The following is a 16,008-nucleotide window of genomic DNA, read 5'->3' as shown; positions in this document are numbered from 1 at the left end:
AAAATCGCAAGCAAGTGCGGATGCGGTGCGATTTTCATGCACGGTTGCTAGGAGACGATCGGGATGGAGACCCGATCATTATTATTTTCCCTTATAACATGGTTATAATGGAAAATAATAGCATTCTGAATACAGTATGCATAGTAAAATAGCGCTGGAGGGGTTAAAATAAAAGATCCATCACCATGGTAAAAGATCATGTGATGGACCATGTGATGAGCGCAGTGATGTCACCACAGGTCCTTTACCCAGGTCCTGAAGAAAGAAGACAAAAGAAAAGCCGGGCTGCGCGAATAAGTGGATTAAGGTGAGTTAAATTATTATTATATTTTTTAACCCCTCCAGCGCTATTGTACTATGCATTCTGTATTAAGAATGCTATTATTTTCCCTTATAACCATGTTATAAGGGAAAATAATACAATCTACCCAGCACCTAACCCAAACCCGAACTTCTGTGAAGAAGTTCAGGTTTGGGTACCAAACATGCCGATTTTTCTCACGCGCGTGCAAAACGCATTGCGCATTTTCCCGCAACGAACCCGCATCTTATCCGGGCAAAAAAACATGACGCCCGTGTGAAAGAGGCCTAGTTGTGAAATACACTGGGCTAGCAGACTAAGGCCCCTTTCACACAGGCGAGTTTTCCGCGCGGGTGCAATGCGTGAAGTGAAGGCATTGCACCCGCACTGAATTCGGACCCATTGCAATTGCGGACAAGAATAGGACATGTTCTATTTTTTTGCGGAAACAGAAGCAGGGATGCGGAAGTGCGGATCCGCAAATGCGGATGCGGACAGCACATTCGGGCCCCATTGAAAATTAATGGGTCTGCACCCGTTCCGCAAAATTGCGGAATGGATGCGGACCCTTTTTTCGGACGTGTGAATGGACCCTAAGGCCTCATGCACACGGCTGTTGTTGTCGGCATCTGAGCTGTATTTTTTTGCGACTCAGGTGCTGACCTATTCACTTCAATGGGGTTGCAAAAGATGCGGACAGCACTCCGTGTGCTGTCTGCATCTGTTGCTCTGTTCCATGGCGCCCGTAAACCGTATAAAAAAAATATAGCATGCCCTATTCTTGTCCGTTTTGCGGACAAGAATAGGCATTTCAACAATGGGCCGCCCGTTCTGTTCCAAAAATTGCGGAAGGCACACGGGCGGCTTCTGTTTTTTGCGGATCCACGGTTTGTGGACCGCAAAAAACGGAACAGTCGTGTGCATGAGGCCTAATACTGTCACTGAGATGCGATGCTCTGTTTCAATGTGATTATTCACTACACATAGGCTGACTACATTGGAATGGACAGACAAACATTAAAAGCTGTATTTGCCCCCCGACATGTTGCACCAGTAACCTGGCTTCTTCAGGGGTTTGGGCAGAATTGCAGTTCTGCCCAAACCCCTGAAGAAGCCAGGTTACTGGTTAAACAAGTCGGGGGCAGATACAGCTTGGACTTTAATAAACTATGTAGTCAATGTACCTTTACCCAGGTCTAGGTCCTTATTGTTAAAACTTTAATTATTATATAACCTTCTATTTTCCATGTACGGTAATGTAGTGAGTTAGCGATAGTTATACAAATCCATTGCTCTGTGTCAGATGATCACCAGGCCACATTCCAAAGTGGTTACCTCACAGGACATGCATACTGTACACTGAACATCCTTAGGAAGAGGGGATAAAAGGTATAATACACCTTTGTGAACAAAGACAAAGTACTCAGCTCCAATGAGAACATAATTTAGGTAGGATGTTGTAAGGCTAGTTCCACACTAGAGGCAGGGACTCCAACAGGCTGTTCCGGCGGGTGAACAACCTGTCGGATCCATCCTGCCGCTAGTTCACATGTGCCGCTCTGCTCTGCCGCTCCTTCCCTACTGACTATAATGGGGGCGGGGGTGGAGTTCCGGCGGCAGCACGGCAGTGCACGCCGGACTTAAAGTACTGCATGCAGACATCTCTTATCACTTATCTCCTGAGAACAAAATAAATAGGCAGCTCGATCCTTATCTTTCCCCAGAAATCAGGGTAGAGTCTGAGATGCAACCGCACACATCAGATGATTGGCCAAACCCGTCAAAATCAGCTGGTTTGGCTGAAAAAGATCTAATGTGAATGCTTAGATAACGGCACTCAGCTAATAACAGTAGACTGAGTGTTCCATAATAATCTGGTTTTATTGCTTCTATTAACCTACTGTATCGCTACACTTTTCCAGTGTGTGAAGTAAGCGGAGCATCCAGAAAAAACCTTCACAAACACAAGAACATACAATCTCCAGATGTTGCTCTTGGTCAGATTCGAACCCTGGACTGTTAGGGCTCATGCACACAAACTTTTTTTGCATTCCGTAAACGCTCCGTGTACGGAACACACTCTGTGTGCTGTCCGCATCTGTTGCTCCGTTCCGTGGCCCCACAAAAGTTATGAGGCATGTCCTATTCTTGTCCGTTTTGCGGACAAGAATAGGCATTTCTATAATGGAACTCCTGTTCCGTTCCGCAAATTGTAGAAGGCACATGGGCGGCATCTGTTTTTTGCGGACCGCAAAAAACGTCACGGTCGTGTGCATGAGCCCTAAGGCCTCTTTCACACAACCGTTTTTTTTTCCATTTACAGGCCATTCATTTCAATGGTTCCGCAAAAAAATGTACACCGTATGCATTCCGTTTCCGTATTTCTGTTCCGTTGAAAGATAGAACATGTCCTAATATTGCCCGCAAATCACGTTTCGTGGCTCCATTCAAGTCAATGGGTTCGAAAAAAAACAAACGAACACATACAGAAATGCATCCGTATATCTTCCGTATCCATTCCGATTTTGCGGAAACATCTATTGAAAATGTTATGCCCAGACCAATTTTTTCTATGTAATTACTGTATATTGTATATGCCATACGGAAAAACTGAACAGAAATGGAAACACAACGGAAACAAAAAAACTGAATAACGGATCCATGAAAAATGGACCGCAAAACACTGAAAAAGCCATACGGTCGTGTGAAAGAGGCCTAAGGCAACAGTGATAACCACTGGGCCACTGTGTACAGCTAAAGAAGCCACATAGTCAACCATAAGTGCATTGACTTGCATGTCCTTTTTAAAGAGTCAGTATACTTTCACACAATTTCATTTAATAGATAATGGTGTAACTAGGGGTCTCACTTCCACCTAATTTGAGGTTCACTGCCTGTTGTCAGGCAAGATCCAACCCTATTATTAGAGACACAGAAGACAGCTGAGAGGAAGTGGGGATGTGTCAGAAGAACTAGCCGAGATCCTGAGCCTGATAAAACAACTGCTTCTGAAGATTATAAGAGCCTCCTGTGTGTGATTTCCCCCTCCTTGTCTGTTCTGTGAGCTCCAGAGCTGAAAACAAACATAGTGGGAAGTAAGGGAAAGAATGTCACAGCAGTACAGTGCTGGCAGATTCCACAGAAGGGAGAAACCCCTGCTTGTGATAGAATTGCATCTAGCTGTGCAGCTGAAACAGGGAATAATATGGCTGAAAGGGACATTAGGGAAGCCTAAAATAGACTTGTTCCTTCACAGTTATGATTGTACAAAGAAGCACAGCCATTATGCAAACTTTTTATGAAAATTCAGGTACACTTTAAGACCAGAGGGGCTGTAAATATTATATGTATAACAGATCAGGTAAAATGAACACTATTCTGTACATTCTTCAAAAAATTATCCTGTGAAGAGATATTACATTTACTTACATAGTATGGTGTGGCCCGGTTTAGTGTATAGCAATTTGCATGTCCACCTACAGAGTTGAGTGCTGGTGGACACACATGCTCAGTCACCATTCCCACAGTGGTATAATTGAACAGAAATCAATACAAATCTTCTCTACCTTGCTTGCCAGTAAAGAACTAGAGCCAAAGTAGTAGCACACCAATCTACAGCAAAGCTAAGCAGGTTTCTTCTGCGGACTGGCTTGTGAGGATACTCACTGGGGAACTTACTGAGGACTATATGTACTACATCTGCCACAGGAGAAAGGAGACTGACTGAGCGTTATGTGGAACAGGGATGAAGTGATAAAAAAATACTTGTAAGAGTTTTTGGGACTTGTAGACAAAAACACAATAGCACAGATTTGCAGTGGTGCTGAGGGGAACACAGACAAAGAAAAAAAAGATTTTTCTTTTTGTTTAGGTGGACAATGTAGTTTATATTAGTGTTTAATAGCTTTTTGGACTTTTTACTTAAAGGGGTTGTCCGGGTTCAACGCTGAACCTGGACATAACCATAATTTCACCCAGTTCATGCTCTTTTATTTACTATAACACACTGCCGGGCAGAGGCTTCCGCCCAGCAGTGTGTTTGGTGATGTCACCGCCTCAGATGGGCGGGCTTTAGCGCTGCCCTAGCTGGCTAGGGCAGCGCTAAAGCCCGCCCATCAGTGCCAGTGATGTCACCGGGCTCACTACTGAGTGTGAGCCTTCGCCTGGCAGCCCTAAGGAGAGCCCGGTACTTCACCGGAACTCCACAAAATGCCTTTGCCCTGTGCGATTCAGCGCAGGGCAAAGGAGAGCATTGGAGCATGAACTGCTCCGATGCTCTTGTGAGGGGGGCTGCTAGGGTGAAATTCTGGGTATGTCCGGGTTCAGCTCTGAACCCTGACAACCCCTTTAAACTTGATTTGTGAGATAACTTTTTTGGTGATTGCAAAAAATTGGCTCACCGTATAGTTGCATTGTATGTACACGTGTGTCTTGTGTGAACACTCACATGAGGAGATGATAGATGTCGCATCTCTGTATTTTGTTTTCACCCCTCCACTGTGTAAATCTTCCCAGCACATCTCCAGCACTTCCTGAAGTGACATCGATGGGATTATTGGTCGTCCAAGTGATCAAATTAGTCAGTACTATTTGAATGTTAAGTGGGCGAAACATCTGAGAACATAGAGAGCAAAATTAGATAATTATACAACATTCGTTTAGGTTCATTCCATATTTGAGATCAAGGTTTGGTGTATACATCGGGAAATTCGTGCCCAAAGACTATAATTAGCCAGACGTATGCCAAAAGTGCGTCCTTTTAACTGCTACAAAGGGAGTCTGTCATCTCTAAAGTCAGTTTCAAAGTAAGCATACCGCCATGTAGGGTAGGTGCCCCATAGATAACCATACCTTTCTTGTGAAATTCCAGTCCTGTAATCCTGAGAACTGTTTCTTTTCAGGCTCCATTCACACGACCGTATTATTGGTGCGCATCCGATTCGCATTGTTTGTGGATCGCACACGGACTCATTCATTTCAATGAGCCCGCAAAAAAAAGGACAGTGTGCTGTATCTGCATGTCTGTTCTGCAGTCCCGCAAAAAAGATAGAACAGGTCCTATTCTTGGCCACAAAATATGCGGATCGGATGCGGGCCAATAGTACGGTTGTGTGAATGGGGCCTAAAGGCCTGCCCCTCATGCAGGGCCGGACCCAAGGCTGCCTGACTGCGCAGTTATGTGCTGAATCTGTCCTTTCCGTTCTCCGGCTCCTATATACAGAGCAGGAGAACGGAAAGGCTGAACAGTGATGTGAACTCAACCTAAGGCGTGTGCTAACGTGTGCGCCCCATTGCTGTATTGCGGACCGCATTTGCGGATCCGCAATACACGGGTGCCGTTCCGTGGGCATTCCGCATCACGGATGCGGACCCATTCACTTCAATTGGTCCACAAATCCGGAGATGCAGAATGGAAGCACGGAACAGAACACTACGGAGTGCTTCCGTGGTGTTTCGTCCCGTACTTCGTTCCGCAAAAAGATAGAACATGTCCAATCTTTTTGCGGAACGGCCGGATCGTGGACCCATTAAAGTGAATGAGTCCGCGATCCACTGCGGCTGCCCCACGGACGGTGTCCGGGACTATATTTTAGTTGGTATAAAAGGAAAGTGTTAAAATAACTCACCCCATGAACAATATTCACCAGCTCTATAGTCTCCACTTCCACTGCATCGGTGTTCGACTTATCGCCAAGGTACTGTAAGAAGACACATGGGTTTGCTAAGGAACAGAAGAAGTAGCCACCACTTTATGGATTTTAAAGGGTTGTCCAAGATTAGGGGGAAAAACATACCATTTTTTTTTTTTAAGACACAGCGCCACTCATGATCACAGGCTGGGTCTGGTATTGCAACTCCACCCCATTCACATGACTCAGTTTAAACAGTGTGGATCTCCATAGGGAACAAAAAGTGGCATAAATATTAACACCTGAAGGTGATGCTGTTGCAGTTTCCGACCGTTGTTGTTTTGCGGTCCACAAAACACAGATACTCGCTGTATGTATTCCACATTTTGCGGAACAGAACAGCTGGCCCCCAATAGAACAGTCCTGTCCTTGTCCATAATGCGGACAATAATAGGACAAGTTCTATTTGTTTGCAAAACGGACAAGGAATGTACACTTAGTCATTTCCGTTTTTTTGCAGCCCCATTGAAGTGAATGGTTCCACATACGGGCAGCGAAAAAAAACAGAATGGACACGGACAAGAAATACATTTGTGCACGTGAGCCCTAAGGCCTCGTTCACTTTTCCGTGTTACATCAAGATTTCCATGAAGTGTCCATGTGTCCGTTTTTTACCCTCCGTGTGTCATCCGTATTCCATGGATGCTGCTCAGGTAAAAATTAATTTCCAGAGCATCTCCTCTCCTATCAGTGGTCAGTGAAAAATGGACGCAACACAGATGCCATGCATTTGGTGTCAGTGATTTTCATGGTCCGGTACACTTTAATGGGCGTATTTGGTCTGCAGCAAGGACAAAGTAGTGCATCTTGTGCATGTAGTGCATTTTTTTTACTGACCCACAGTCAATAAATAATGCTGATGTGTGAACAGACACACTGAAATAAATGGCTACGTGTGTCGTCCGTGGAAAATGTGGACAGCACGTCAGTGAAAAACGGAAATGTTAACGAGGCCTAAGGGTAGGTTCACACAGAGGATGTCATCCGCAACAAAATCCGCCGCGTATCCCACTGCTGCTGATTCTGCAGTGGATTTTCATTCAATATAGTGCGGACCTGCTTTCAGTTTAGATCAACTGAATGGAGCTAAATCGTGAGCAGGCCCCGGCTGTGGCCTTGCAAGGGGCCCGCGTGGTAACTGTGCCATGGGTGGACCTGTACAGTCTTGACGCAGCCTGGAAAACTGCACGGCAGAAACTCTCAGCTGAATGAACTGCGGCGTGCCCTCCCTTTGAAAACATTGGAAATCAGTTTAAAAAGCCTAATTGCGCCAAACTGTGACAAGATTGTGTCAATTTTTAGAGAGATTCTAAGTGCAGACAAATTAGTAAATCTGAGCCAATAAATCTGTATGGAGACGAGTGATCACAGTAGCAATGGCTACAGAGGAGATGATTGCGGCATGTAAATGCAGCTCTCACCCCTGCCAATGGTCAAGCAATTATTTGGAAGGTTCGGCTTGTTCTTGATAATTGCCGGCACATCGGCCCCATTAGGAAGTGTTTTTGTGCATAATATACTTTAAAAAGTTATTCCATTTATGTCATGAAAACTGGACGAGCTTTCATTGCCATTTCTCTGCCATACAAGTCTTGGCCCAGCTTCCGAAAAACAGAGAACTTAAGGCCCTTGTTCTCCCAATTACAGTCATGTGAAAAAATTAGGACACCCTTTGAAAGCATGTGGTTTTTTGTAACATTTTTAATAAAAGGTTATTTCATCTCCGTTTCAACAATACAGAGAGATTAAAGTAATCCAACTAAACAAAGAAAACTGAAGAAAAGTCTTTTCAAGATCTTCTGTAAATGTCATTCTACAAAAATGCCTATTCTAACTTAGGAAAAAGATAGGACACCCTCACATGTATTCCCTCTTAAATTGGCTCAGATCTCACACAGGTATATCACACCAGGTGCACATAATTAGTAGATCGTTACTCTGCATGTTGAATGAGGCTTGCCCTATTTAAACCTCAGACATTTAGTTTGGTGTGCTCCTGACTGTTGAAGTGAGAGTGAGCACCATGGTGAGAGCAAAAGAGCTGTCAGAGGACTTCAGAAAAAAGATTGTAGCAGCCTATGAGTCTGGGAAGGGATTTAAAAAGATCTCAAAAGATTTTGAAATCAGCCATTCCACTGTCCGGAAGATAGTCTACAAGTGGAGGGCTTTCAAAACAACTGCCAACATGCCCAGGACTGGTCGCCCCAGCAAGTTCACCCCCAAGAGCAGACCGCAAGATGCTAAAAGAGGTCTCCAAAAACCCTAAAGTGTCATCTCGAGAACTACAGCAGGCTCTGGCTACTGTTGATGTAGAAGTACATGCCTCTACAATCAGAAAGAGACTGTACAAGTTTAACTTGCATGGGAGGTGTGCAAGGAGGAAACCTTTGCTTTCCAAGAGAAACATCGAGGCCAGACTGACATTTGCCAGAGATAAAGTTGACAAAGACCAGGACTTCTGGAATAATGTTCTTTGGACAGATGAGTCCAAAATTGAATTATTTGGACACAACAGCAGAGGACATGTTTGGCGTAAACCAAACACAGCATTCCAAGAAAAGAACCTCATACCAACTGTGAAGCATGGAGGTGGAAGTGTCATGGTTTGGGGCTGCTTTGCTGCAGCAGGACCTGGTCAGCTCACCATCATAGAATCCACGATGAATTCTACTGTGTATCAGAAGGTGCTTGAAGAACATGTGAGACCATCAGTTAGAAAATTAAAGCTGAAGCGGAACTGGACCATGCAACATGACAATGACCCAAAACATACTAGTAAATCAACCAAAGATTGGCTGAAAAAGAAGAAATGGAGAGTCCTGGAATGGCCAAGTCAAAGTCCAGATTTGAATCCCATTGAGATGCTGTGGGGTGACTTGAAAAGGGCTGTACGTGCAAGAAACCCCTCAAACATCTCACAGCTGAAAAAGTTCTGCATTGAGGAGTGGGGTAAAATTTCCTCAGACCGATGTCGAAGACTGGTAGATGGCTACAAGAACCGTCTCACTGCAGTTATTTCAGCCAAAGGAGGTAACACTCGCTATTAGGGGCAAGGGTGTCCTATCTTTTTCCTCAGTTAGAATAGGCATTTTTGTAGAATGACATTTACAGAAGATCTTGAAAAGACTTTTCTTCAGTTTTCTTTGTTTAGTCGGATTACTTTAATCTCTCTGTATTGTTGAAACGGAGATGAAATAACCTTTTATTAAAAATGTTACAAAAAACCACATGCTTTCAAAGGGTGTCCTAATTTTTTCACATGACTGTAGCAGGGGTCTCAGTGGTCATTTCACCAATCAGAAATTTAAGGCATATTCAAAGAATATGGTACGGAAATAGGGTTAGATTTATTTCCTGCTTCTACTTTGCATCAAATACGAGATAAAACGTTATAACCTAAGTTATATCAAATCATAATAATGTCTATCAGGTTCCTTATTAAGAAGAAAATCTATTTCTTACCCTAAGATTATCCACTACTACTCCAAGCTCTACGTAACTGGTTATGGCAAGAACAGCTCGCTTCTGCATGGAAATGAGAACACATCATTAGATATTATAGGACATATACTGTAAACTGATAGTGCGCATCAAAATATAAAAAAAACTAATATTTATAAGAGATATAGGCCATGTAGGCCATGGTGGTTGAGAAACCTCAAAGGAACAGGATATCCAATGATTAACGTAAAAAAATAAAAATCAGACATCATATAGTACATGACAATCTCTTTATAACAAAGCTAGAACCAGCCCTGCACCTCACATGGGTCCAGAAATCTCCCCATTCATTGTTCAAATTGTTCTATTGGATTTATTTCAAGCTGGCATCTCAGGGTGTGTGCTTTTTCCCACGGGGCATGTCTTTTCCGCTGCAGTTGAAGGATGGAACCAAGCATGTGCGTCCACCACAGTGAGATGGACACAGAAATTAGATAAAGAGCAAACACACTCACTAAACTCTCCCCCCCCTCCTGTCTGTCCTAAATGCAGCAGCCAGGCCCATCTAACTGTCCACCCATTACACCAATGCCTCTGGCCTGTGCCAGTAACTTCACTGGTTGCCCATCCACCACAGAATACAGTTCAAACTTCTCACCCACAAAGTTCTCTAGGGCTGCACCTTCCTGCATATCCTCACTCTTTTCTGTCTACCACCCTACATCGTTGTGCCAATGATCTAAGAAGAACATCTTCCATAACTCGAACCTCTCATTCCCATCGTCAAGACTTTTTTCAAGCAGCTCCTGCTCTCTGGAATACACTGCCCTGGACAATCAGGTTTATTCCCAGGCAGGCAGGCTTATCATGACTCTTCAGTACCTAACTCCATCTTTTGACTGTTATTCCCCACTCCCCACAAGGTATATCGATGATATACTTGTAATTTGGAATGGAGGCCTGAATGAATTTTGACACTTCGTAATCCACCTGAATCAGAACACAATTGGTCTCCGTTTTACTTACGAGATTCATCGAACCACCTTACCTGTTCTTGATATCAGGATAACCAAACCCAATCAGGGGAATTGGTCACAACGATGGTAAGCCCACAACAACTATTGTCTTACTGGAGGTGGGAGACCAGTCACCCCATTACCTTCAAAAGTGGAATTCCAAGAGGTCAGTACCACAGACTAAGGAGAAACTGTTCAGACTATAAAGACTTTCACAGTAAGGCCAACGATTTACACTCAAGGTTCAAGGACAAGGGTTACCCCGATGCAATACACAGGGCGAGATTCCGGACGGGGTCACCCATGTCAGGACCAGTGCTCTGTGGATAGGTTCTTTAGGGTCTGATAGGCCCCTTCCCCTAATTGTAAGGGTGATACTAGGGACTGATAGGCCATTGTCCACAGGGGACCCAACTTTACAACCGGAGAAGAAATTACCTTGACTGATATCTGGCTATACCACTACTGGTCTTCAACTTCCAGCAATAAAAGGTCCAGAATCGAGGCTAAAAGAAACCATGCTAGCCTGCGGCTGCACCAAGTACCCTCTACTGACAAGGTAATACTACTCCTTTTAATATCTTGGATACGGCACATGCTGTTTAATAGGTATTTAGCACAGACATTCATAGTGTTTTCCATAGGGGGCACTTGATTGTTATCAATTTTAAAACGTTGCGAATTAAAAGTTAAAGGGGTTGTCCAGGTTCAGAGCTGAACCTGGACATCCCTCCATTTTCACCCCGGCAGCCCCCCTGACATGAGCATCGGAGCAGTTCATGCTCCGATGCTCTCCTTTGCCCTGCGCTAAATCGCGCAGGGCAAAGGCATTTTTCTGAGTTCCGGTGACGTACCGGGGCTCTCTATGGGGCTGACAGGCAGCCCGGTGACGTCACCGGCACTGATGGGCAGGATTTGGCTCCGCCCTAGCCAGTAAAACGGCTAGGGCAGAGCTAAAGCCCGCCCCTCAGAGCCGGTGACGTCACCGAACACACCGCTGGGCGGAAGTTACCGCCCGGCAGTGTGTTATTGAAAACACAAGAGCCTGTGCCCTGCGCGATCTAGCGCAGGGCACAGGAGCGCATTGGAGCATGAGATGCTCCGATGCCAGGCTCAGGAGGGCTGCCGGGGTGAAAATAAGGGTATGTCCGGGTTCAGCTCTGAACCCGGACAACCCCTTTAAGTGTTAGACAATCCCTATTACTATTCTTTTCTGTAATGACATAGGGTGCTCACAGCTCTGATTCCAGCTGCTCCCCCGCTTCCCACTACACTTTATCATGGCTGCCAGGACTTTAGCGTCCCGGCAGCCATGGTAACCATTCAGAAAAAGCTAAACGTCGGATCCGGCAATGCGCCGAAACGACGTTTAGCTTAAGGCCGGATCCGGATCAATGCCTTTCAATGGGCATTAATTCCGGATCCGGCCTTGCGGCAAGTGTTCAGGATTTTTGGCCGGAGCAAAAAGCGCAGCATGCTGCGGTATTTTCTCCGGCCAAAAAACGTTCCGTTCCAGAACTGAAGACATCCTGATGCATCCTGAACGGATTTCACTCCATTCAGAATTCATGGGGATAATCCTGATCAGGATTCTTCCGGCATAGAGCCCCGACGACGGAACTCTATGCCGGAAGACAAGAACGCAAGTGTGAAAGAGCCCTTACTTGGCGCAGTGCACATGTGTTCGATGCCACTGGATAAGAGTCCTGGACGGTTTTCCTGGTGTTCATTTATTCTCTTTTGTGGCATGGGTTTGGGACTCTAAATCCCAACTGCATGCTGGTAGCCCCAAAACAGGTGACAGGTTCCTTTTAAGGTGTCTGTATAATTCCCAGGACCCCATTGACCCTTTGTGATAGTGCTGGCACATGGAAGAGAGAGTGCTTTTGTTCTTCTGCTAAGGGTGCTTTCACACGTGGCAGATTTTGTTGCAGAAAATTTCTGTGACTTAAAATCGGTTTCATTTATCTGAATGAGGTTCGTTTGGCAAGATACACATGGGTTTCTGCAAGCCCCATTCAGATGAATGCAACTGATTTTCAGAAACTTTCTGCAATAAAATCTGCCATGTGTGAAAGAGGCATAAGGGATTAGTTGGTTGGTTGATGGTTGAACAGCAGTTGGCCAATACAGATCTTTCTGGGAAGTTTCTTTTAAAGAAAGAACTTTTGTTCATGAACGATCTTAGAGGAGGTTTATCTTGACTAAACAATTGGAACTGTTCCTATAGCAATCATTGGTTACAATACATTCCCATTCACCTACAGCAGCGATCAGCAAACTCTGTCACTCCAGCTGTTCAGAAACTACAACTCCCAAAATGCTTTATTCACTTATGTGGGAGTTAGAAGAACAGCCGAGCTTGTTTGCATGCTGGGAGTTGTAGTTTCACAGCAGCTGGAGTGCCGATGTGTCACGGATGGTGTAAAGGAAACAAGACAATGCAGAAAGAATATATGACTCACTGGATCCAAAACTAAGGAACAAAAGGGAGACACCTGCATAAGACCTGGCACTCTCCCTGACTGCTCAGCCTATGCGAACACCCCAATGGGTACCCCAATGGGTACCTCGACTATATAACACCTGAACACCCTACAATAGTGAGGGGACACGACCACCAAACAGAAAATCACAAATGAATGTACAGCACTTATCTTGTAGAAGACTGGGAAATAGGATCAGCATGCACACACACTCCAGGAAGTTGTATAAACCGCACACTAATGCATTATGGGGAGGAATTTAAAGGGATGCAATCAGTCCAACTACATGACAGCTGAGAGAGGCTAACGAGATGAGGAACTGAAAACCAAAACAAAGAAAGCGCAAGGAGGAGGTTCTGAAAGGCATCTGTCAGAGCTTCTCAGATGTCTGGTTGTGACACGATGGTTGCTGATCTCCGACCTACAGCAAAGAAAAGTGCATTTGCCAAACTGTCCCCACCTCAAGGAATGAAACTGCCAATCTCAATGGGGGAATTTATAAGGTTTTGTACTTTGTTGTTTTTTTTGGCATTAAAAAATTAGCAAATTAGCAATACTTTGTCAAAGTTTGCAACTTTTTGTGACTTTACAGTTTGTTTTTACTGTTGTCATCAATCGGGTGTAAAAATCATCAATTTAAAATCATCAGTATTTCAATTAAGTCTGCAAATGTCCACTGCGGATTTCACCCTTTGCAGTGTATAGTTTCTGTGTAAAATCAGCACAGTCCATCATTTGGTTAACATTTCTGTAGAGGAACAAGTAAATTAAAATGATGTACAAAAAAGAGAAAGTTTCATTCACAGATCGAAAATTCCAAACATAAAATGCACTATATGTGACTTGACTTATTAAATGACAGTGGGGATTGGGACATTTACCCTACGGAGTAGATAATACGAGGGCAGTAAAGTATGTGAGGTGTCCACGGTCTCCACCACGCCACACATAGAGGCTCCATCAGGCTCATCTAACTGATACAGCCGATGTGCTCCACCAAAGGGATGCTCCATAGGCTCAATCCCATAATGCACCTCACTCAGGTACATGACTCCCCTGCAAAATACGGAGAAGTAATTACTAGAACAATAGAAAATCAACATGACACAAAAATATAGGACACGGACTGCAAATGTAGATGAGAACCGAGAACTTGTGATAACGTTGATTTTTCCTTATGTCTCAGATGAATTTGAATTCATGAATATGTATATTGGAATATTCAGAAATCACATAATAAGGGGACCAGAAGGAGGGAGGGGTAATGGCTGTCACTTTATTTGGGTCATTATGTAGATTGTAAGTGCCACGGAGGCATTCCCTTCTCGTTCAGTGCCCTCAGCTCTCTACACTGAACACTTCCCAACCCCTTTCACCAGTGATGACTGTAGCCCCAATCTGGAATAGCTAGACTCATCACTCAACGCAGAGGGGAGCCCCCCACCGATCACAAGGATGGGGGGCCCATGCTCCCCATTTTAATGAAATGGCAGAAGCCCATGTGTGCCTGCCGCTCCATTCCACTCTATGGCACTGCCGGAGACAGCTGAGTACAAGCGCTAATTTATGTCCAGCAGCCCCATAGACCTAATCGGAATGGCAGCACATGCGTGACCACAGCTCCATTCAGAAGGAAGAGCATGGGCCCACTTTCTAGGTAGTCCTACCTCCACCAGTACGATGATTATCCCCATTCTGTTGATAGGGGATACCTTGCATTAATAGGACAACCCCTTCAAATTGCTGCCAGGAATTGCTTGGATAATATCCAACTTTCTCGACCTATGTTTCTCTGAACAGGAGACATTGAGAGAGATTTATGAAAACTGGTTTAGTTGCCCAAAACAACAAAATCAGATTCCTCCTTGGTTGCTATGGGCCAATGAGGCAGTTTTCCTTTGCACCAGTTTTGATAAATCTCCCCCATTATACATTGGTCTTCCTGTCCACATAGACATCAAACTGACTGTAGACAGGAGACATTTACCAGACAATACTGGCTGATTGTCCCATGATCATCGGGTGATAAAATTTGATTTGACCGGTCCATGGCCACCTTTAGATTGTTGAGAGATACCGCCCAAATTGGTCAGATTCACCAACAAATATCTGATGTCTATGGAAGGATTTAGTGACATCACAAAGAAAAGATGATTAGGGTGATTTGGTAGAAGGAACACAGGACATGTTCTTTTATCACGTTCTCCACCACTGGAGTTGTCAGCCAGCTCATCCATGTTGTCACCTAATTTTTACCTTTGCAAATGTAAATACATGCATGCAAACTAACCTGAGACCATGACAGTCGCTGAGCGCAACGACAGAGTCCTCCATTCCTTCCACCTGTCCATGGTAATAACAGGAGTATTTCTGCAAAATACACGTCCATTAATGATCTGATGTCCATGCCTAATGTTTCGTTCTGCCTTTGATCCTGTGCAGATCTAAGCTCATCTTTGGGGGTCCCAGATGCAGGACGCCCTGTAATCCATTTTTCATTAAGGGTCCTTTCTAGCAAAAATAAGTTGTCCAAAGAGTACAACCCCTTTAAAAGGTTAATGCTATTTTAAAGCAGGAAGAGCTGAGCAGATTGATAGATAGTTTTGCGGGAAAAGATTTAGTAAAACCTGTATTTTATACATTTATATCTTTGCTTTTTTCACCTCCTGTGTACAGCTATCGGTACAGGAGAGAGGTGTTATCAGTGATTGATAACATTGTGTGTATAGAAGTACATAGATACAAAGCTGACAGTCACTGATAACACCTCCTCCTGTACTGATAGCTGTTGGAAAAAGCAAAGATATAAATGTATAAAATACAGGTTTTACTAAATCTTTTCCCGCAAAACTATATATCAATCTGCTGTTTAAAAAAGCAAAGATATAAATGTATAAGATACCAATTCTTCCGAATCCTTCCCCATAAAACTCTATATGCTCAGCTCCTCCTGCTCTATAACACGCTGCTTTAAGGCAGCATTGCTTTCTGTGGTGACAGGTCCTCTTAAAGGGAACCTGTCACCGGTATTTTGGGTATAGAGCTGGGGACATGGGCTGCTAGATGGCCGCTAC

At 44.3% G+C, this 16,008-nt stretch overlaps 1 protein-coding gene across 2 annotated transcripts in view; it reads right to left on the bottom strand.

The window, feature by feature from the left end:
• The window catches only part of LOC122942311 (disintegrin and metalloproteinase domain-containing protein 9-like), a 68,558-nt gene that overhangs the window by 32,153 nt on the left and 20,397 nt on the right, over positions 1-16,008 (bottom strand). The window contains exons 5-9 of one of the 2 annotated variants that reach the window (XM_044299855.1): positions 15,225-15,304; positions 13,816-13,990; positions 9,454-9,519; positions 5,929-6,000; positions 4,749-4,915 (exon numbers count right to left, since the gene is read on the bottom strand). In XM_044299855.1, coding sequence (XP_044155790.1) covers positions 4,749-4,915; positions 5,929-6,000; positions 9,454-9,519; positions 13,816-13,990; positions 15,225-15,304 — 560 coding nt within the window. The remainder of the gene's footprint in view (positions 1-4,748; positions 4,916-5,928; positions 6,001-9,453; positions 9,520-13,815; positions 13,991-15,224; positions 15,305-16,008) is intronic. The other variant, XM_044299856.1, reaches the window with a different exon arrangement.

The sequence above is a fragment of the Bufo gargarizans genome, chromosome 6, assembly GCF_014858855.1.
Source record: "Bufo gargarizans isolate SCDJY-AF-19 chromosome 6, ASM1485885v1, whole genome shotgun sequence".
Taxonomy (NCBI): Eukaryota; Metazoa; Chordata; class Amphibia; order Anura; family Bufonidae; genus Bufo; species Bufo gargarizans.
Note: the sequence above shows the minus strand (reverse complement) of the source record. Positions and strands in the feature narration are given on the sequence as shown.